This window comes from Larus michahellis, chromosome 16, assembly GCF_964199755.1.
Source record: "Larus michahellis chromosome 16, bLarMic1.1, whole genome shotgun sequence".
NCBI lineage: Eukaryota > Metazoa > Chordata > Aves > Charadriiformes > Laridae > Larus > Larus michahellis.
In genome coordinates, this window is record NC_133911.1 from 5,591,523 (window position 1) to 5,614,712 (window position 23,190).

Sequence of the window (23,190 nt, forward strand, 5' to 3'; positions counted from 1 at the left end):
TCGGCTGCACCTTTACAGTATTTTTATTTACAAAACTGCTACGTTTTGGAAATAAGAATTGTGGCTCTGTTAAATGGATGTGTTCTCAAGATCTGTATGTTCGGCCACGTTTATATTAATTTTTCATTTGTTTTCTGCTCAGTTGAAGGATGCTCTTTTTCCTGACTTCGCTAGCATTCCCTTCCCTTACGTTCCATAGCAGTCCAGATGGTTTGAAGCCTTTGCTTGTTGTTCAGGTGGGCTCTGTGCTGATGGCAACAGACGGCTGTTAAATGAAGCATTCTTCTTTCCCCTCACTCTGTTAATTGGTATTCCATTAACTGATATCTAGCTCCCCCATTTTCCATGGCTGCGTGAATGAGCGTCTTGCTGATCGCACGCCCTCCCCCACTTTCTCCACGGCTGACTCCGACATCACTGAACTGGCTGATGAACAGCAGGATGAGATGGAGGACTTTGATGATGAGGCCTTTGTGGATGATACTGGCTCCGACGTTGGAACTGAGGAGGGATCAGACCTCTTCAATGATGGGCGCGACCCGTTTTACGACCGATCCCCTTGGTTCATTTTAGTGGGAAGGTTGGTGAGGTTACTGTGAGAATGGCCAAAAGGGACCAGCTCTTGCTGTAGGCTGCAATGGCTTTGCCTTGTGCTGCATAGAATATCTCTCAAGCCAGACAAAATGTCTATATACATAAACTGGAATTGCCAGAGAATGAGTGTAGTTTAAGTTCACATGTCAGAAGCTGTGAAGACCTAAATAAGAATTGAGAAAATAACCCTTAGATGTGACAATTTGAGTAAATATATATCTCTTTCTGGGTACCTGTCAAAACATAGAATGAATGGGGTTTTGCCTATGTACAGTATTTAAGCATTATTTATAACAATGCTTTATTTAGCCATTGCAAGATCGCTAAGATAGTATCATAGTGTGTAATTTTCTCCCACAGAAGAGAATCTCGGAGTATGATGGAAAGTCTTTAAGTCCAATCCAATAAATACATTTTTTGAAAACTCATCTAACATCCTCTGTGCCTGAAAAGTTGGCATGAGGAGAAAGAAGAATGGCCCTTTCTGGATGAGGAAAAGAGTATTCTTCGAGATGATTTGGCTTCTCAGATTGTGTATGACTCTCAGTAGCAAGAATTATGTAGTGAAAGGTCGTCATTGTTAAAAGTCACCAAGTGGTGGTGGTGATCAGCACTTCCTCATGCGCTATGCTTGAATTTCTGAAACAAGTTTGCTTACTGTATTTTAGAGTATTATCTCTTTTGCCAATCAAGATATGATTAAGGCATTATCAGAGCCCAGTCTGTGGTGTAGACCCTAAGGACAGCAAGTTGCATTAAAAAAATGTGATACTTTGCACTGTTTCTTCACAGATAGTCTTGCTTGAACGTGTAACTTGTGACAAGAAACAGAAATATCTTATTTGGTGACTTTGTTCCCCTCTCTTCCACTCCCCCAGTTTTGCTTTTTTGCTTGTTTGATCGCTCTGTAAGCCAGTTCGCTTGTTGAAATGCTAAGGGAGGTGGTTACTGTCGGCTTTGTACAAAGGAGGGGGTAAGACTCCGTGGCCGGTGGAAGGGAGGAACAAAGGAGAAGGGACCAGAGCTTGACTTTATGCTTTTCTGTGACTAAGCAGGGAAGAATTCACAGGCAGGAAGGTGGGATCTTTTTGTAGTTTCCTCAAATGCAGGAAACTTGTTTGGATTATTTGTGAAAATGAGGGACTGAGATTGTCAGCCTTTTATCGAGCTTTTAGATCAGTTTAGCTGTATTGTCTGACCTCCGTCTTTGTCTTTAGTTGGACCTATTTGCAGGCTGTGATTGAAACTTGGAACTTTTTTGATCTAGTCTTTGAAACAAAATTTGCAGTTACTGAAGATGCAAGAAACTGCATTAGTTCTCTTTGATTTCTGTGAATTTGTGTTCTTACGTGCATTGGTAATGCGTTTTATAAAACTGAATTCTTTCGGGTTAATCTGATTCACCAGAGTCAGTCTGGGAGAGCCACCTTAACTGGCTTGGCAGTGGTTGTCAGCGAGTTAAAGCATACATGCGCAGTTTGCAATGGCCAGGACCGCTTTCTTGTACCCGTGCTGGCGTACTCAGCGTATTCTCCTGTTGTGTGTGTTCTTTCAGAGCGGGACCTTCAGTGCTTGGGAAAAAGTTGAGCTATTCATCTTCATTTCACAAACTCTTCAGGAAGCACAACACAAGCTGAGCAAATACAGTGTATAATGAAAACAGTCGTGCCTCCTGGCAATTACACAACTTGCTTCCCGTTTCCATGTATTAAAAAGAATACTGAGCTCTGTCTCTATAGCCAGACGTGAAGCTGCAGCAGTTAAGGGTACATGTGAGCTGCACGTATTGAGGAGCCCTACTTGGGTTGTAAAGTGTATTGAGGAATGAAACGTAGTTTGTATTATCTCCCAGCAGACAGCTGAATGACTTTATCCCAGTCGTTGGTTTTTATTCTGTTCTGTTTCTATTCCTGTTCTGTTCTATTGTGCTGCAAGCAGAAAGCTGATAGACTGTTTAGCGCCACTGAGTTAGAAACTGGTTTGATTCCTCAGTGTCTTCCAGCATGAGAATTCTGCCTTTGAACAGTGTGAGTCACAAGTATCAGAGGGTACGTCCATCTGCATAAATATTGTCTTGAGCACAAGGTAGTGTTCAATTCATAACAAACGCAAAATTCTTTAACACTTTTAACTATGTACTGGTTTAATTGTGGAATGTGCAGGACAAAACGAAAATAATTTTTAATAATTTTTGAGAGGGCTGTCAGCAATAATGAGTCCAGGTCACAAAGGAGAAGAGGAAAAAATGATCATGTAGTTATCCAACTCCTTGGGCATCGTAGTATTTCTTTTTCTCTCTCTGTGCTGTGACTGTCTTTTATTTATACTATATCTATTAAAAGGAAGAAAAGAGCTGGTCCCTTTAGCCATCTCTTCTGGCATGCTGGGTTGTCTCTAAGGCTGATTCTATTGAATGGTGTGACACATCAAGCATTAGCTATTTTTTTTAAGGGTGGTGGGAGAGGACTATGGGATATTTTATTTAAATCTCAAATTGATGTGTTTATTTAAAAAATATCCATCGTCATTCCGAGTTCTGTTGGTTTTGTTTTGATTTTTAAAAAAACCTTGTGTTTGTTAAATTTCATTTCTGGTTTTGTTGTGAATATGCCATTTTACCTCACCAATCTTTCTGCTAATATAGTTCCCCCCCTTTCAGTCTGCTGGGCTAAGGTGCAGGGGGACACTTGCATTATGGGATGTTTGGGGAGTGGGAGTCCTCCCAGATGCGGGAAGAGGAGGAGGAGGATAACCTTAAGATTTCATCCACTCCTAACTTGGTACTGGCTTGCGATGAAGCAGATGGAATGGGACTGGAAGGCAGCTTTGCTGCATAAACCAGCTCTCTGCGTACAGCAAATGTGCTATTGCTCTCCATTCTACAGAAGAAATCCAGCATTTTCATCGCCAAACAGAAAGCTTAAAACTTTTTGCATTGTATGCTTTTCTTTCTCTAAGTTAAAATAATTCCAGTGAGCTAGGTGACTGGATGGAAGGAAGTTGAGGAAGATAAGAAATATTTTTTTCATTTGGGATTGTCATTTTACTGAGGTGACAAAATTGTAGTTGCTAATAAACCTGAATGCTTTGGCTGTCATGTGTTGAACAGCAGCTTCAAAACTTTAGCCATGCAAATAAAAATATGTTTTTATTTTTCATGCAGTTAAGGCTTTCGCTTTCCACAAGTTTGGCTTTGAAGTAGGAAGGCTTCTGTAATGACCGCCTCTATAACTCACTGGAACTGTCTCTTATATGTATACGTATCAGTTCAAGGGTAATTAGATTCCTTTCTGTTGGGGAAAATGTCCGTTCTCCCTAGCTTGAAATGTGGTTTTCAAACTGTGTTTTTTGTGTTGAGCGTATAACTACATACCTTCCTGAACTCCATCCCTCGTCCGGGCCAAGTGAAGAATTCCACTTTGTTAGTGTGGAGGACTGTTTTCTTGTATGGTGGGATGCTGCTTTCTCAAATGAGCATCACCTGAAATTTCAAAGCTAAAAATTAAAATGCTTTCTTAGAGGGGAAAAAAAAAATTAAACTTCCCTTTTTGTTACTTTAAATTTAGTCTTTTCTCCCTTCCCCTGCTTTATCTGTGCTTACCTCACTTTGGAGCAGACTGAAAAGGAATTAGATCCTAATCTTAGTCAAGTGTTATGTTGCAGTTGTTTTTTTGTTGTATGGTTTTCTTCATTTTTTTTTTTTGTTTTGGCATGTTTATAGCCTTATTAATCATTCTCTTCTCTATTGCATTTTGTCACCACTTTGTTTTTTTAGTAGCATTATTTTTGTCGCTTTGGTTCCCAACTGACCCCTGTTTGATTGCCTTGTCATTTCAAGAGAATTCATTCATTCTGGGAACAGGCACGTGAACCCACGGAGAAACGCTTCCCTTTCCTACCTTTGGTCCTTAGCTGGGCGTCCCAAGGAGCTGGGTTCGGATCAGTCTTGCTGTGTGCACAACACAAATCCTGCAGCTGATGTCTCCAGACAGAGGCAGCGAACAACTTCATTTCTCTCTCAGTCCTCTTTTGTCATGCAGGACTTTCCCTATGAGTATTAAACAATAACAGTTATAAATTTGAGGAATTAATGATATATTAATAATAAAGACTAAAAGAATAAAAGGACTGCAAGAAGGAAATCCAGTTAAACAAATGACTGGTGTTTAGTATAATTTAATGTGCATAAATTCATAATAATTACATACATAATTGGTTAGTCACTTTAAATTCAATCACTGGTGAAATTATTAGTTAAACTTCTGTATCATCTCAGTATTCTTATGAACTTTGAAACAGCTCACTCAATAAATAAAGCCTGCTGGGTTTTTCCCCTTGTTGAGAGCCATTCTTTGCCTGACTTGTCAGGCTTCTCAGCATTTAAAGTTTTGCTCAAGCTAATGACACTGAAGTGTGCGCTGTTCTAAGAACTCTTGCAATTCATTGCAGAAAAGTAAAATAATAACAGCAGTCCAACTTTTAATTAAAAATCTGTACAATAAAAACTTGTGAACTTTATTGTTCCAAAATAGACCCTGCTTGTATTAACTTTAGAAGTTAGCGTATGGCAGGATCATCCAGTCCAGGGCCTAAATGCTGCTTTTCCTATTGTAAACTGTAATTTCTACACGATTGCTCTCAAGTGCTGTTGTGGTGATTCATTGTTTGTGGGGTTTTTGTTTGTTTGTTTGTTTTTAAAGAAACAAATATATTACTCCTAAATATATTTAGCTGTGAAGACTGTCAGTCTTCCACTATCTGTACACTCAGTGAATCTTCCAAGAAACCCAAGAGATGACATGGTTTATTGGGGATTTCTGATTACTCTGTATGTAGTGTTATCAAATGTATGTAGAAGAGAGAAAACATTCAGTCAATCTATTTGGGAAAGTGTTTTTATACGTTCGGTAAAATATTTGAGGCTGTGTGAACACAGCAGATCAATTCCCCTTTGTCACTTCAAACTACACTCGTGGGGTGAAAAACTCAACAATTCTTTATAATCGGTAGTTCCTTAGTAGACTTCCACAGTCTTGCTAACAGCTCCGTTTACAACTGTAGTGCCTCTAAAATTACCTTGTAGAAAGCCATCATCTTAAATTGTCTCCTTTGTATGTTTTGTAACTCACTAATACAAGCCCTGCGTCTCTGATATACTCTGAGTTAGAGCGTTTTGTAGCTTCCCGTAGCTTTGACACTGCTGAAGAGCCTTGTGTGGACAAATGGATACACGGCCACAGTGTAGGTCTAATGGAAGGAGTGAAGTAGACTGAAGATTTGAATGTCCCATTAGCCAACCAATTACTGCAGTCTGGTTTTGCAGATGATTGCCTAATGTTGTTTGTGTTTTCTTTCCTTCCAGAGCATTTGTGTACCTGAGCAATCTGCTGTACCCGGTGCCTCTTATTCACAGAGTAGCTGTTGTTAGTGAGAAGGGAGAAGTGCGAGGATTTCTGCGAGTAGCCGTGCAAGCTATAGCAGGTGAGATACCCTGAGAGCTTTATATCGCAACTGTTTGGTACGCTATCAATATCTGCAGCTTTAAAAAACAGGCAAACAAATCAAACCTGAGTAATTTTAATGTTGCAATTGGTGTGAATCATATGGACCAAGCATGAATAAAACTTGAAATAATGGTACTGATTAGAAGGTTTTAAAATGATGGTGTTGACCACTGAAGTTTATACCTGGCAGCTAATGATATACTGCTTTTTAAGACAGTGGAAGGACTAACTAGTGTCAATCAGTCTAAAAACTAAAAATAAAGCAAAGGTTTTCTTTCTGGCACCCAGCATAAACAGCAGACAAGGGTTTATGCAAGTTTGGTAGTTGTGATGACTTGCAGAGAAGTTAAATGTACCACTTGTTAGCTCTTCTCAAACTATCCTTTTAAATAATGCGCAGAAACGCTCTTTCATTCTCTGACTGAATACCCTGTGAAGAAGTTCCTGAGCTGACGGTTTTCAGCATAGTATAAACAGAAATCAGCAGCAATTTTCCATTTCATTGCCTCACTAAAATGTGTTGAGACTTAGAAGCTGCTTTAACATACTGTTTAATCACCAAGAATTACCAGCTTTTCAGAAGAGAAGGGTAGAGGTATGGGGATGGTAACTGCTTCAGCCAGTTTTGAACTGCTGTTGTGTGTGTGCCGGAGCTTCACTGCGGTTTGCTTGTCAGCTGCCAATATTTCATACTTTTCCAGTGTGGGGTGAGCTAGTTGAGTTTTACTGCTGGTGGTTAGCCATGTCTTATCCACGCTGGTGAGAGCACAGATACTTCCCATAATTTGTCCTTTCTAGCAGTGGCAAACTGCCAACCTCTCTTTATTGTTTAGGTAGGGTAACCCTGGAAGTTTCACTCTCCATGGGAACGTATAATGAAATCTCAGACTCTGAAGATGTGTAAGAATCCCTCTGGCAGGGACTATACAGCAAGTGAAATAAAATCTATTTTAACATGTACAAAAGTCTCATTTCTAGCTTGGTTTGGTCTCCTTAGCATTGACCAAATATTTCCAAATAAATATTCTATTTATCCATCCAAATAAATAGAATACACCATGACTAATAGCAATTGAACTGGGCACATCTCCTGAAAAAAGGCCATGGCATTATTTGGTCCCTAAGCAAAGTCTCGGAACACATTCTGAATGTTGGGATTTCTCCTGCAAGCATGCATTTACTGTGGAAAAAATATCTGGCGTTTAACCAGGTCTCGTTGTTGTTACTCTCCACAAAGAGGAGGAGGTTAAATGGACAGACTGTATGGACAGAACCGCCTTTCAGTCTTACAGCGTGTACTTGTGAAGCTTTGCTAGTGGGACTGCTTTCATTTATGGCTACAGAATTTCAGATGCCATCGATTCCCCTGTGGGTTGTTGTATCATGGTATATTAATTCACCTCAGCTATAATAATCAGAAGTAAATAAATAATCAAAATGAGTACTGAAGTTGGTTTTGCATTAAAATTCTGTACAGTTAAGTATATTCATGATGAAACTTCATAGCTCTTATTGTTTTTCCACACTTGAGTTCATGATGGATAGATTCTTGCTATGATATTTTTCAGCACTTATTCCAGTCTTGTTGGACGGCTGGAACTCTTCTACTTTATGGACTGGTTTCCATTGTAATCAGAATTTCCATTTAGGTAATTCTGAGGGTTTTTCCTTCTCCTCCCCATCAATTTTTTTTCCTGTTTTTTAGCTGATGAAGAAGCCCCAGATTATGGATCTGGTATTCGACAGTCTGGCACAGCTAAAATTTCATTTGACAATGAATATTTTGATAAGGTAAGAAGTCTTAAAATTGAGTTGGGTTTCTTTGAGTGCAGTAGTTTGTGCTTCTAAATAAAGAATAAGTAATGCGGGGGAAGAAGGGGATGGGAAAACCAGAAACTGCAGGGGTCTGTTACATCCAACTTCATTTATTTTTTTCAGAGTGATTTTTCTTCAGTTGCGATGACTCGGTCTGGACTGTCATTGGAAGAATTAAGAATTGTGGAAGGGCAAGGACAGAATTCAGAGGTTACCACTCCTCCAGAGGAGATAAACAGAACGAATGAGCTAGGTAAGCCAGAAATATGTAGTAGTTTTGGAGAGCTTAAGGGAAATCTGGGATGCTTTCAGTTGTGATAGAACGGGATTCTGAGTGTCCTTCAAGAATATGGTAAGTAGGGAGCGGTGTAACCGATGGGTTGCGTATGATGGATGCTGAAGTTACTCACTTGAAGAACTATGCAGGAAAAAAACTGTTCCCAGGTATTTGGAGCTTTTGATCATCAGCAAATAATTTGGGATCAAAAGAAAACCAAAAAAGTGTGATGGGACTAAACTGTTGCCTAAAGGAACAGTAAGAAAAAAAGAAAGAGAATTTAAGAATTCTTAAAATTTTAAGAAAAGAAAGGAGAAAAAAAAAAAGAAAAGTGATTTCATGTGGGATATTTGTGTCTCCCTAAGACTTGAAGTCAGCCACTTTGGATGGAAAGATGACTATGGAAGGATTCACTGAGGAAATTGGTGATCACTTGAAACTGGGCAGTGTGTTTACCTTCCGTGTGACAGTGCTACAGGCCAGCGGCATCCTACCTGAATATGCAGATATTTTCTGCCAGTTCAAGTAAGCATTTGTCCTTATTTACATTATTCAATGAATGGTTTGATAGAGAGTGCAAATGGAGGGTCTGATTGAGAGCTTTTCAAATCAATGGCAGTGTGGTATAGCAGAGAAAAACACCTGGCCAGTTCCTGGAATTCCTGTTACAAGCAGTACCTGCTTTCTATTAATATGGTGTTAAGGAATAAAGTTTTGCAGAAAGGAGCTAGTTATAGATATCTTAAGTTTTTTAATGTGAAAAATCTGGTATTAGATTGTACATAGGCTCAATTGGAATGAAAGCTATGTGAACCTTGAGTATCTCAGTAGCTCTCCAGTGAAAATGTTCTTTGGCTTAGATTCTTAAGGAAGAGAACAAAAACTGGGAGTAATAAAGACACAAAATAAATACAGGAATTGTGGTCCCAAAGACTAGGGTATTCCTAGCTTTCGTCTATCACACAACTCCCTGTAAAGTTCTAGCAGAATAAATTTATGGGTTTCCTTTCAGTGCTGGGTTCACAGCACAGCATTCTTCACTAAACTGTTCTGTGGTGTTTTATTATTGGTTTGTTGCTTGTTTGTTTTAAAGCTTTTTACATCGGCATGATGAAGCTTTCTCAACAGAACCTCTGAAAAACAATGGTCGAGGGACTCCCCTTGGGTTTTATCATGTTCAGAATGTAAGTAAAACTTTACAGGCGTAGTAAGTGCCTGTTTTAGCACTGGGAGTTGTGTGTATCCTTGTTGTTAAACTCATGAGAGGCGTGTGGGAAGGGGGGCAAGGGGAATTATTAAGAAGAGACAGTAGGAGGAGGGATCAGGTGAATGATGTAATCCCCAATGGAGAACAAAATACAGAATGATTCTGTGTGGCAGATGTAACTCTTCTTTCACCTCTATTTCCTGCCCTTGAATTCTCTGTTTCCTTTCAGGATGTTCAGTGAAAGCAGTCTAGGATTCAGGAAATAGAATATTTGTGAACAGCCGTGCTCATGATCTCAGATAAACTGAATATATCTGTTTTTATGAACCGTGTAATCCTTTGGTTACATGTAGCCTCCTCTCCTCCTACTTAAAATGCCTGATACTGAGTCTTGCATTTTCTTCTTTGTGGGAGAGTGAAATGAATGCCTAAACCAAAAAGGAATGCAGTTGCTTTTACTGTGAGTGGTGCTAAACTGTATGAAAAATAAAGACTCCTAAAACTCAGACTTCTAAGATTTCCCTTTTTGTATGTCTCATTTTCTTTCCTTACTTTGCCTAATAGATTGCTGTGGAAGTAACAGAATCCTTTGTGGAGTACATCAAAACAAAGCCTATTGTGTTTGAAGTTTTTGGACATTATCAGCAGCATCCTCTCCATCTGCAAGGACAGGATCTCAACAGGTACTGTTCGCTCTTCTGGCATAAAGGCTTTGTGGTCCTGCTCAGGTTAGCTCTGCAGTTCAGGCAGTGCTTTCTCATTCTCCTGAAATTATACAGCCACTCCCCCACGAGCAGGATTCCTGACTGAGGGGAGAGTGCTGGCAGAGGCCTGTTTACCCAGTGTACTGTGTTTTGGTAGTGAGTGATGGAATTGTTCAGCCATCTCAAACACGGAAAACTGTTTTGCCAGTACAGCTGCATCCACCCTACAAACACTGTGGTGGCAGAATATTGTGCTCAGGACTTCAGTAGTGATCTCGGTGGGTTCTGAGATCAGTGTTCCCTCTGGGCAAGTGGCCTGATGCATGAAGGTAGGATGACAAAAGAAGAGACACAAGATTAGGGGGAAAACAAAAGGCGCTCAACCTTTTGACATACTAGTGCCAAAGTTGCTGAGCATTTGAATTTTTGGTATGGGGGGAAAGGACCTCTATTTGTTGTGTTTGTCCTCACAGCTTAAGGGAAGAGGCTGTTGTCTGGACTGCTTGGCCTGGGTAACCCTGCGGCTCAAGGCAGCAGCTGCAAAGAGGAAGCACATGCTGGTTTTAAGAGGAAATGCCAGCTGAGGCTTGTTCCTTTTCCTTAAATTATTTTGGGAAATGCCTATAACCTACCTAAATTTTCAGTGCAGAATGGGGGTAGAGCAGTTGGAAACTGTAAATAATTTTTTTTTTTTTTTTTTTTTTTACTGACAGCGAGGATTAATGAAGTTAGAATAGAAAAAGGACATAGGTTAGTCTGAGAAGTGTGCCGAGTCCACTTGTTTTCCTGACAGGTGATATTTACCTGTCTTCATGGGATTGTGAGGATATTTTTAGAGAGAAAAATGGGTGGAAGGACTGTACTGGGGGTATATGTGTATACATACATGCATGTGTGTGTATTAGAATATATTTTTTTATGTTTGGCTGCCTCTATATTGATAACTCTTTCCATTTCTCTGTAGCCCTCCACAGCCTTCCCGAAGATTCTTTCCTCCCCCTATGCCACTCTCAAAGCCAGGTGAGAACAGTTCCCAAATTCTGTACATCGCATGTCTGCTACTGAAAATGAAGGTTGACGAGTATTCCTAAGCTATTCAGGACACCAAGAAATGTCATGGAGTGAATGTTGCAAAGGGCATTGGATGTATCTTTTCTGGCCATCTTCGCTTTTATGTGTTCTCTTCAACCTCTTCTTGCAGGAAGTGCTTCTTGGTTCATTAAAGGGTAGAATTAAATTCCTGAGGTGTGCTGACCATATTCCATGAGATCTGGCCATGGCTTTTTATGTGCTTACTGAGCACTTGACTGGAAATTTGCTTACTCATTAACAGCTTCATCTTTTTGCTCTCTAACATTCTTGTTTAGTGAGTCAGTCTTGTTAAAACGATCCTTGGTTTTCTTTGCTTAATTGTAATAATGCATGCTGAACTCATTTGTGTTTTTTTTCCATTTCACCTTTTAATTTCCTCCTCCTCCAGCTTTCTCTCACCTGCATATTTCTACCATCCTTTTTTCTTTTTGTGTGTGTTCCATTCCGTTTGCAGACCATGAAAGAAAAATTGAGTTGATTAGGTATCTTATGTCTGGCTATGTAAACGTGCATGTGCTGAACACGCTATCGGAGCATGCCAACGTGCTTGCGTCCTCTGCTGTGGCTGCTTTCCAGGATGGAGCTGACCAGCTGCCACCTTTTCTCTTTCTGCCTGTTCCCAGTTGTCAGAGTGAGCGGGCTCCTAAACGAGATGGTTAGTAGCCAAACTTGATCTATGGTAGATGTAGGAGTAGTTCCAAAACATCCTTCAAAATTCCTTTTTTCATATCTTTATCATGTAGTATTCCTGGGACTAGAAACTGCCATGGTTGTGGTCATGGAAGGATGATGCTGTGCTTAAGTTTAGGGCTATTCTAGAGTGAACTATATAGAAAGTCTATAAATTCCAGTGTGCTGGGTATCAGAGATTTTTCTGTGTCACTGGATCTATTCCCTGAAACTTCCTGGACCTCTCATTTTTTTTGTGTTCTGTGCATAGTTTTATGAGATTGGGATGAGAGGTGCTGCATATGAAAAAACAGCTAGCTGTAGAGGAAACGTTCTGCTGTCTTCTATATAGGTTTCCTTTTTGCTCATCTTTTTTTTTTGCCACTAACAGTGCTGTTCCTCACTTACATTTTTATTTTGTTTTATTACCAAAGGAAAAAAAAAGACGACACACTGGTTATTAATTATGCCAGTGCAAGTCCACAAGAACTTCTAGAACCAGCTTTCATGTTTAGTTAAATGTGTCTTTCTGTTGTTTTCCTCTTCTAGCACTTTCAAGTTTCTCTGCTTAGCAGTAAACTTGAGTGACTTGGTGTGTGTGATGTTCCTCTTGCTCTCAACAGCATTGAGTCCAGCTGTACTGAGTTCATGTGCAGCTACGTGATGTGATGGGAATAAGAGAGTGACTACCCCAAGTAATGAATGGGAAGAGTAAACGATGACACTAAAGCTTGCTGCCAAGCATGATGGAGTTGTAGTGCTTCAAATAACAGATTCTTGTAAAATCTGTCCCTCTAGGTAGCTGCTATTTTACCCAGAAAAGAAACAGAATTCACTTTTTTTTTTTTAATGGCCCTTAGTAATCACTAATATCAGAACATAAGGAGCCCAGAAACATACTTCGGCAGGATTATGGCTCTGGAATAAGTCTTGTTCAGCCTTTATACATATGCATTCTCTTATCTAAACTGGTACAGGAGACTAGCAATTTGTAACATGAAGAAGTGAAGACCAAAGTTTTAAGTTCTTGATTTTTTTATTATTTTATTTTATTGTGTAGGGAAGGGGAAGTGTACTTTCTGGGTGAGTAATGGTGCAAATGAACAGACCTAAGCAATTCTAAATCACAAACTGCTAAGCCATAAAGTAACTGATGCACATTTGAAAAAACTTTTTTCTGTGGATTTAAAGAGACTGCATATTTTTACAAGCTTTTTGGATACACTTTTGTTTCGTTGTTTTTTTTAAAAGTCTAGTAACTTAGATCTAAAAAACAACGCTTTGAGAAATAATGATTGCTGTAAGCAACATCATTTTCATGGGAAAAGATGTGGTCTGCCTATGTACATAGAATGCATGGGATCACTGAAATGACATGTTCTGTGAGCCCTAGGGTAAGCTTTACTTGTTCAGTCTTTGTAAACCATTCTTTTTTTTTTTTTCTTATTCTTTCTGTTTTTTTTCTCTAAGTGCCAGCTACAAAGCTAAATACTATGAGCAAACCCAGCTTGGGCCAGAGCGTGAGCAAATATGACCTCCTTGTGTGGTTTGAGATCAGCGAGTTGGAGCCAACAGGGGAGTAAGTTCCATATTAATCTTTTATATTTTAAGAACAGTGATTTATGGGAGTTTGATCTTTTACCCTTTGTTCTGTTCAGGCAAGGCTGATGGTTAGCAATTGTTACTGGGTGGTGGCCTGGCTTATGTCAGCTGGTTTGTAGTGACTGGGTGTAAATTCTGCTGGCATTCGTTGTCCCTATTGGACAGGACTGAAGAGACAGAATGACATTCTTTCACACTTGAAGTAATCTTTCCGTAATCTTTGAAAGCCCGTACACACCAGCAGAACAGGTGCTGGGAAAACTTATCCTGTGTAGGCCATGAGTTTAGATTCTTTGGCTCACTGCTCCAGAAATCATCTAGCAGGCGCTGTTTTCTGTTTACCTCTGCTATAGAGAGGGTTTTCCCCTGACAGATCTTCAGAGATTATATTTGGAAGTGACTTCCTCATAGTTTTACAGAAGTACTGGAAGTACAGTGTATGATATTTCTATATTTCACTGATACTGTGGTCTGATAAGAGTCCAGTCTGAGAGTGAGTAGAAACACTCTTGTTTCTTCAGATATAATATAGAGAGGTGACTGTTGGCAGCAAAATACAGAGTAAAGTTGCTGTGCTGGTGTATCTTTCCTGCCTGTTGATTTCACTGTCTCACGCAGGTATATTCCTGCTATTGTGGACCACACTGGAGGCCTGCCCTGTCAGGGGACCTTCCTGCTTCACCAGGTACTAATGAAGGCTGTAGAACAGCAAGTTTCATCTCTGGGGGGGGGGGTTAGAGTGCTAATGACTGGATTTTGCATCTTTCATTTCTTCTCCTTTCCCACGCAGCTGGCTAATGATAGCTGTAGGGCCAGTCATCTCTCAGCCTGTACTTAGTCTGCTAGCTTTGGGCTACAAGGAGAACATGTTTGGCCTCTAGTATATTGCTGTTTCCTTTGCTTGTCAGTGTGCATCCGACTCATGATAGATGAAAGCCTTTTTAAAAAGCAGGAAGCTTTGGGATGAGATTTGTGCCTTCAGTGTTCTCCAGCAGCTCGGCCAAGGACACGGAAGGATCATGTGGACACAGCTTCCATTGGTTCTTTCTCACTGCGTGTGGCTATGAGACAGATCTACAAAATGACCGTGTCCCAGTGCATTTTAAATGCCTGTAATAGTCTTTAATAATAATTTGTGTTTAGCTAGATTCTAAAGATAATCCTAGTTAAATATTGTTTATAGGTTTATGTTCTGTTTTTTCTACTCTCAAATTCAAAGTTCGTTTTCATAGGACCTGTGACTTCCATTTCCTTTCTTTCTTAAAATGATAGGAACAGGTCTTAGAGTTTAGGAATAATGGTCATATTCCAACAATTTCCTTAAAAAATAATTAATAAAAATGTTACTCAGCTCTGGATTTACTAGTGTCCTCACCAACACCTGAGGAATTTTTCTTCTTCAGATGTGGTGTTTATTTCTATTCTACAATTTTACCTTCTTCCCAGCTGTTACGGAGTTTTATTATATTTTGACTTTTAACAGATGCATGCGACAAAGGAGGAGAATATCTGCATGACTAGTTGTTATTTTCTAGTAACTTCTTCTGTTGTATATACACTTTTTCTTCTGGTGTGTATACACTTTATATGTAACATATAAGCACACATTACCTAAGTATTTGCTTGTTTTTGTGGTCAATTCTGATATATCCCAGGGACCATACATATCTTTGAAGTGTAGCAGCAATTTCAGAACTATTTTAGGCTAGAAACCTCTGCCTTTGTGGAGTGAGAAGGGAGAAGTCTTAATTTCTGTTACACATGAAAATATAATGTTCCTTGTAAGTTGATTTTAGGGCCCTGAAACTCATAGGTGTTTGTTCGCAGTTACAGACTAATTTAAATGATCTTGTTTGCTTCATTTTTGCAGTCTAAGTGCAAAATAGATGGTGTTAGTGTGTGTGTGAATACTTCACGAGCGTTTTGTTTTTGAACTTTACCAGGGAATCCAGCGTAGAATCACAGTCACCATTATCCATGAGAAGGGCAGCGAGTTGCACTGGAAAGATGTGCGAGAGCTGGTTGTTGGTGAGTCTGTTGTTTTGCATGTTGCTATGTAAGGAAGAAAAAGTACTAATGGTGATTTCTCGTTGAACCAGATTCTGTCAGCTTTGAGTATTGGCTGTGAGAGGAGGATTTTGAAAAAGATCCAGAGGAAGAAATTAAGTTTTGCAACTTCAACTTATAGCTGCTTGTTAATCACATAGTCTGAAATAGGAGTTTGTTTTCCCAAACACCGTATTTCAGGTTCAGTTTTAATTGATTCCCTCTCCTACCCTTTTCAGGACGTATAAGAAATAAAGCAGAGGTAGATGAAGCTGCTGTGGATGCTATTCTGTCTTTGAATATTATCTCTGCAAAATACCTGAAGTCTTCTCACAGCTCCAATAGGTAAGTGAGTAAAGTGAGCACCGTAGCAGGAATCTAAAATTTCTTTGACCTCTGAGGTATTGGCAGGATGTTTGGAAAGCTGGAAATGTTGCTAGTTATTAAATGTAGAATTCCATGGGCACAGGGCATACAGATAGGGAATGAATGTTACCGTAAGTTCTTGCTAAAGCTGAAGTCCATTCGTCTGCCTGGAGGATTTCTGGTTAATGCATTTGAATTACTTTCCATTTGTAAGCACCATAAAGGGAGGATGGAAAGGAACAGCTTAAGGGAGTCTCAGAATTTAACCCAGAACTTCTAAACTAACATCAAGGTTTGTTGCTAGAATACAGCATTGAAGTACAAGGGCAATCTCAGGAGATGTATTTATGGATATGTACATACATACCTATATTATTCCTGGAATAAGCATGTGAGAATTTAATCAAGAGCTGTGCTTTGTAAATTAAACTTCATAATTTGTGGATTTGTACAGACGTATGAAATTGACTCCAGTTGTAATATGGGGGTGTCTGTTCCATGTACCTGCAGCCATTAGGGCAGCAGCCGGGCCCCTGTCTGAGAGCTTTCTGGCTGCGTGTGTCTCCTCATTAGGGTGCGTTGCTCTGAAGACCAGTCAGACTCCACATTGTTCTCCTTCAGCGTCTGCAACAAAGGGCAGGGAGGCAGAATGCTGCGTTGCCGGCACAGCCTCTCCCTCCTCTGACATCAGCCAAGTCACTTGACCACGCCGTGGCTCTGTTTAGATGGTGCAAAGCAGGAATATCTCTGAAATTTAACTCTGAAAGAGTGTTTCCGGAGGGGACTGGGTTGTTTTGGAGCCCATCTCTGGTGCAGCTGCTGAATGCTGGAGGCGATATCCCTTCTAGGCAATGAAATGGCTTCTTCCTTCTCCATTAGAGGCCTGGACTTTGAAATAGCACTGCGATATTAAAGGTGGATTCAGGACACGGCTCCTACCAACTGAATGTCTTCCTGCCACCTAGTGTCTGTAAATGCACACTGTGACAGGGTTTTTTAGCAGTTATTCTTTGCCTCCCACTGAGAAGTGGGTATTTTACTTGTAGTGTAATTGAATTAATGGATTGGCATAAGTGGAACATAAGGGGACTGTTGCTGGATTACAGTCTGATAGGGATTTGCAGTTGGAAAGCCCTGTACTTTCTGTTCTCTAGCAATTTCAAAAAATTCCTATATAGTTCTGTGGTTTCTGTTAGGTGGGCCCCTTGGGTGAACGGTGAGTGTGAGTGAAGTGAAGCTGTTGACCATCTCTTACCAAAAAGCCAAGGTTGAAGTTGTGGGATGAGTGCATGGCAGAGTGGTGAAGCGGGATTGAAGCCCTAGTAAGGGATATGTCTTATATTTGCTCATTGTCTGCAGATTTGTTTTCTGCATGCTGTGGCTTGGTTGGTTGTTTGGTTTTTTTTTAAGTCCACTCGTCGTGTTCCTCTCAGCTGTTGCTTTTCTGTTCTGCTTTTGGCTGCACTAACTGAAGCTCTTTCTATGTTTTTACAGGCTCTTTCTTGATAAGGATATGCCTAGGTATTTTCTGTTTGCTTCCTTTGTACATAAAGGTTCTTGAAAATAGAATGCTTTATGTCTCATTTGTATCGCTGCCACTTCCCTTTTAGCTGTTACTGCATTCTGTTAGCATGCCTCTTAGCTCTTCCAGAAGTAGAACACCTCCTCCTCCTCTGTGTCAGGGGTTTATTCAGGTACAATTCAGTGAGGGACTTGTGAAATTAAACTTTCCTTCTCGTGTAAGCGAGAGCTTCCTTTGTTCAGTCTTTCTGATTCCCAAAATGTTGCCATCAGAATATAGCCCCTATTTGTAGTTCTTGCTATTTTCTTCCTTTGTTCTCTATCAAAGAACTAAATTTGGAATTTCTTACTGTCTCTGACTCCGTAACTTGCCATGTTTGAAGTACCAAGTCGAGGACTGAAAGATTAGGTTACTTGAAATTCCAGCTCAGAGTTGCGCTGAACAAAAAGCAGTGGCTGCCATGTGACTGGCATCCAACCTCTGTTCTTAGGTTGGATTTGCATCTGAAATTTAACCATGTGGTTGCTACTTCTTAGTTTCCTAGTTGGCAGAGAAGCCAGACGCGTAGTAACTGCTCAGACTGGATTCCTCTTTCTGCTTCCAGGTTGGATCCCAGCCAAGCAGGCTGGCTGCACAGGCTGCTCTCTGTCTTCTGCCTCTTTGAAAAAGAGAAGACTTTAAGTCTTCAATGCTGTCAATTCACTGCCTTTCACTAATGCTAAAATCCACTTAAAAATCAGTTCTAACTATACATTGGTGCCTTTAACCTGTTTCTCCTGTTTTCCGTGCTTTGCTTGCTCTGCTCCATTTTCCTCCTTGTGCTATTGGCTCTGCTGAATGAAGTTTGCTCACTTCTGTTTTTTGTCTCCCTCTGTAACTATTCTAGCAAGTTCTGGTTTGGACAGGCAAGACTGTGTATATTTAACTTCCTGGCTAGACGAAATCCAGTAGAGTAACTGTCTCAAAGCTATACTTGACTTCAACTCGGTGTTCATCTGAAAGTCATCATTTTGCTAAAGAGGGGCCCTTAGTTCTGCACAGATGAACATTTACACCTGTGCTCAGTTCATGAGAAGTCACGTTTGGCAAATGGTGCAGAGCTGATTCAGGGGCCAGGTAGACTGGCTTTCCCATCTGGGGAGAACCAGATCTTACTACTTTTTCACCCAGATTGTAGATCTGGAGCTTAGTGAAAGTTTAAAAAATTTGCTCTCATAACTAAGACATGACAAAAGATTAAAACACAGACACTCGACACAGATTTGTAAAGGGTTAAGGGACAACCTGTGTTATTTGCCTAATCTAAGTCAAGTAAGGATTATTACATTACAGTGCTTTTAAAGTTACCAGTTACTTAGCCTTTAGAATGTGTTTCTCTGTGGCATTTTTAATAGAAGCAGGACATTTAGAAGTAATTTCTTCAGTATGCTACTTCAGATGCAAACAGTACTTAGCAATATTCTCAAATTGTATTCCTTGACTGCACAGTTCATGGTGTCTCGATGTGTTAGCTCCGAATTGTGTAATTGGTATCAGGAAAAGGGGATTCTTGGGAGCTCTGTTTGAGATCAGAACCCTTAGTTTTTGCTATGTCTGCTCTTAGGCTGTTTCATGTTTCTTTTTGGTGTTTGTTATTTCCTTCTTCCACCCCCACCCTGTCATTTGTCTTTGGTTTCATTTTCTATTTTTCTGACTTGGCCTTGGGCATTAGTACAGAAGCTCTTTAGAGACATAACTTGTTTTAAAAAAACAATATACATGGAGGACTTTCTTGCTTTTAGTACATCATTTGGACTCAGGATGGAAAACCTCAATGGCAAGGGGATTTGGGAGGGAAATTATATGGACACAATGAAGAATTAATGCCTTCTTTTTCTGTTACCAGTGTAGAAAAGCATGCTGTATTCCTGAGTACGGGTATAGGACTTCTTTCCAAAGGAACCTACATGAAATCAGTCTCTACCGTGAGAAAGGAGGAAGCTCATTTCCCCAAGCGCCTGTTAGAGAGGAGAGAGTACAATGGTGACTCTAGGTCTGAGGATTTAGCTGTCCTGTGCACGATGATGGCTCTCACTTTTTACTTGAACAGATGGTGTTTCCCAATTGCTGGGCTAGAACTGTGGGAGCCTTCAGCTCCTTTCTTTCCATGTACCAAATTCAAGACACTTCTTAAAAGAGTTTGTGGTAGATCTGCAAGATTTTACTTGAAGCTAGTAGGGACATAGAAAGAAATCTTTATCACTTGAATATAGGACTTATCCTTACCTATCAATCATTCTGATTTGCTCTCAGAAACTGCTGGTTTTCTAAGACTGTGTATTAGAGGGATCTCTTCTGTTGCTGTATGTTAGTCCTAAAATATGGTGTAGAATGTGTGTTGCCTGTGGAAAAGAATCTTCCCATGGACTTTGGAGGTCCAGCTGGGCTGAATTGCACCTGAAGCCATAGAGAGGAATTCTGTCTGTTTAGAAATACTGTTCTTTGGTGCTGACTTCCCTGTAGTGTTAGGACAGCTTTTGTTCTCTTCTGTATTCCCTCTTCTCCTTTTTAGATGGGTCTCTTTCATAACAGGAAATGGCCTCTTTCCCATTTCTTGGGAAAGAAGAGAAGGTTTTTGTTTCAAGTATTTGTTATCGAAGCCACTGAAAGTCGTAGTGAATGATGTCAAGGAAGAGATGCTTTACGCTGACCGATGGTAGGGATGCAGAGGAACTCTTACTATTGAGGTTTTACTGTACTTTTTTCCAGGACTTTCTATCGGTTTGAAGCAGTTTGGGATAGCTCCTTGCATAACTCCCTTCTCCTCAATCGAGTGACACCATATGGAGAGAAGATCTATATGACCCTTTCTGCTTACCTGGAGGTTAGAGACCTGTGCCTGCCTTTTTGCTTGTGACTGAAGTATAACTATCTGAGACAACAGACGATGTGTACCCGAGATAAATACTTACTGGACTAGGTGATTTTGAATCCTGAAGCCAGTGAAAGTCTTTGTTCATTTTCTGAGAACAGGCTGGAAAAATTTATCCACAGTTAACATATTGATGTCGAGGTATTACTGCCTTGCAACAAAAGTGAAGTGAAACTGGTGATCTCCTTAACCTTTCTGTGCCTCATTTTATCTACCATTATATCTGAAAATCCATTGAAATCAGTGGACGTTAAGTACTACTAGTGTTACAAACACTGGCCTAGCTTTTGGCTTTGCATGCAAGACACTGTTGTTTTGTGTAGTACGATTATTTCACCCACAAGATGCATCAAGAAATTTGACAGTTCTCTTTCACAGAAACACATATGAAAAGCCTTCACCAAAGACCCAAACAAGAACGGATTTCAAAAAGCTGTCCCGCTACAAGAGAGAAGCAGTATAACTTGGCATAGTTGTCTGCAGCCACTCATTCATTACTGTTTTTTCTCTTAGCTTGACCACTGCATTCAGCCTGCCGTTATAACAAAGGATGTTTGTATGGTCTTTTACTCACGAGATGCCAAGATTTCCCCCCCACGATCACTACGCAATCTCTTTGGCAGTGGCTACTCCAAGTCTCCAGATTCGTAAGTTCAGTGACTAATTTTAGTATTGATGTTTTATGCCAGCCTATGCTTTTTCTCTTAGAGGGAATGGGGAGAATGTAGCTTAGTTTTCTTTATTTCTTCCTTCAAAGTCTACCTAGTTAGAGTTCTCCAGTCTGGTTTTGAACATTTTTTTCTTGCATTTATTTCAGTGAACTTCTGATGGACTCTCTTTACTAAGCCCTTTTCCAGCCTTCTGACTGAACAGTTGGAAAGAGAGATCCATTTTGCAAGCCTGCACATAAATGATCCTGACCCTGACCTGGACTTTACTGCAGCAGCTGGTCTCGGAGTCTAATGGGGGATGGGGGGAAACATGAGGGAAATGCCATTGTTAGAGATGTTGCAGTCAGTACTGGCTATTTTATGTCAAGATTAGAATTCAGATGTAGTTCTAACTAACAGCTGTACTTAAACTTCTAATTTGGAGACCACTTAACTAAAGCTTTATTTCTGAAGGTAATAGGTTTTTTTCCCTCTTTTTTTCTTTGAACAGCAATCGAGTAACCGGGATCTATGAACTAAGTTTATGCAAAATGGCAGACACAGGAAGTCCAGGTACGCAGTGACTGGGTGTTCAAACAATAAAGATACTGTAAACTGAAATATTGCAGAAAATATGATAGGCAGAACAGAGTAAACACTTCTATCCTGATGGGAGGCAGTTCCTGTGTTTCATAGTAGCAGTGAACATTGCTATTCCATAAAAAACTTGTGCAGGCTTTTACTTTTGACTTGGGTCTGTGTTTACTACTGGTGAACCAAGGATTCACTGAAAACTTTACATTTTCTGACCTGGATGTGTCAAGAAACTGGGCATATACCAGAGTCATAGACTTAGGGGGCATAATACATGGCTCATAGCTAACACAGTTGAGACTTGGTTTTGCAGCAATAGTTTTGGTCTTTTGAAGATATTGCTGATATCTGATGCAAGCTTGATAACTTGGAAGGAACGTAGTTCATGTAGTGCCAGTGTATTTTTCCTCTAAGACCTAGCAATGGAAGTTCTTGTGTTGAATTAGACTGAGCAGGAGTTTGCATTATTTTGTGTCAGTAGAAAATACCTGAATGAAGTAAGGAAGCCAGGCTAAATCAAATCTCTTGGGGATGCGTGATTGCTGTTAATGAGATCATTGGCGTGTATATTTCCAGCCAAACAGCACAAGTGTTGGTTCTTCGCAGGTTGCTAATTGGTAAGTGTTCCTTAGTGGCATCCCTCCGGCTATGTCTTTAACATGTCTTATGTTGTCTTTTCCTGCTCAGGAATGCAGAGGAGGAGGAGGAAAGTCCTGGATACATCTGTGGCATATGTGCGAGGAGAAGAGAACCTGGCAGGTTGGAGGCCCAGGGGTGACAGCCTCATACTAGAGCATCAGTGGGAACTGGAGAAACTGGAGCTGCTGCATGACGTGAGTAAAGAGATCAGGGAAGTGAAAGGCAAAGCACAACTGTACCTCTGAATTTGCCTGTAGTCTACCCACGGTGAGACCTTCAGAGCTGAACGGGTTCCCAAATGGGAGTTTGTTCTTAAAGTCAGGATTTAAATAAATTCTCCAATGGAGAAGATAGAAAGCATGTGGCTGGCTGCTGAGGAGAGTCTTCGGCTCAGAGTCTCCTTGTATTCAACAAAGGCAGATTCAATTTCTAGTGCCTTTGTAAACGCCCCTCCCTGGGAAAAATGTTTACTGGTGTGAATCTTAAAAGAATGCGTAAGAATTCAATGCCTGTAAAATAGGCAACATCCTGGAGCAGATGATACTGATTTCTTTTCGTACCAGGTGGAAAAAACCCGTCATTTCCTTCTGCTTCGTGAAAAGCTTGGTGACAGCATCCCCAAGTCCCTGAGTGACTCATTGTCTCCCAGCCTGAGCAGTGGAACCCTCAGTACCTCCACCAGCATTTCCTCACAAATTTCGACTACAACGTTTGAGAGTGCAGTGACACCCAGTGAGAGCAGCGGCTATGACTCCGCAGACATAGAGAGCCTGGTGGATCGGGAGAAAGAGCTGGCCACCAAGGTATAACATGAGAAACGCATCACGGGTCTAAACTGAGGTGCCAAAGATGATTAGAGATTAATGATGAGCTTCTCAGATAGCATGGTGAATATCCAGTGTTGTGAGAGGTTAATTTTAACACGCTTTATAGTGAAATAATCCATTCTCACCAGCCAGTGGTGGTGGCTAACTTTGTGCTATGGCTGTACCTCATTC

The 23,190-nt window shown here is 40.4% G+C and overlaps 1 protein-coding gene across 14 annotated transcripts in view; it reads left to right on the forward strand.

Moving 5' to 3' along the window:
• The window catches only part of KIF1B (kinesin family member 1B), a 93,469-nt gene that overhangs the window by 63,577 nt on the left and 6,702 nt on the right, over window positions 1–23,190 (forward strand). For 9 of the 14 annotated variants that reach the window (XM_074560683.1, XM_074560688.1, XM_074560690.1 and 6 more), the window contains 17 exons: window positions 332–580; window positions 5,957–6,075; window positions 7,804–7,889; window positions 8,037–8,166; window positions 8,556–8,715; window positions 9,284–9,374; window positions 9,962–10,080; window positions 11,066–11,121; window positions 13,333–13,441; window positions 14,083–14,149; window positions 15,408–15,492; window positions 15,750–15,855; window positions 20,147–20,261; window positions 20,823–20,956; window positions 21,471–21,532; window positions 22,241–22,386; window positions 22,756–22,995. In XM_074560683.1, the coding sequence (XP_074416784.1) occupies window positions 332–580; window positions 5,957–6,075; window positions 7,804–7,889; window positions 8,037–8,166; window positions 8,556–8,715; window positions 9,284–9,374; window positions 9,962–10,080; window positions 11,066–11,121; window positions 13,333–13,441; window positions 14,083–14,149; window positions 15,408–15,492; window positions 15,750–15,855; window positions 20,147–20,261; window positions 20,823–20,956; window positions 21,471–21,532; window positions 22,241–22,386; window positions 22,756–22,995 (2,074 nt within the window). The remainder of the gene's footprint in view (window positions 1–331; window positions 581–5,956; window positions 6,076–7,803; window positions 7,890–8,036; window positions 8,167–8,555; window positions 8,716–9,283; window positions 9,375–9,961; window positions 10,081–11,065; window positions 11,122–13,332; window positions 13,442–14,082; window positions 14,150–15,407; window positions 15,493–15,749; window positions 15,856–20,146; window positions 20,262–20,822; window positions 20,957–21,470; window positions 21,533–22,240; window positions 22,387–22,755; window positions 22,996–23,190) is intronic. The other 5 variants (XM_074560693.1, XM_074560696.1, XM_074560691.1 and 2 more) reach the window with 1 other exon arrangement.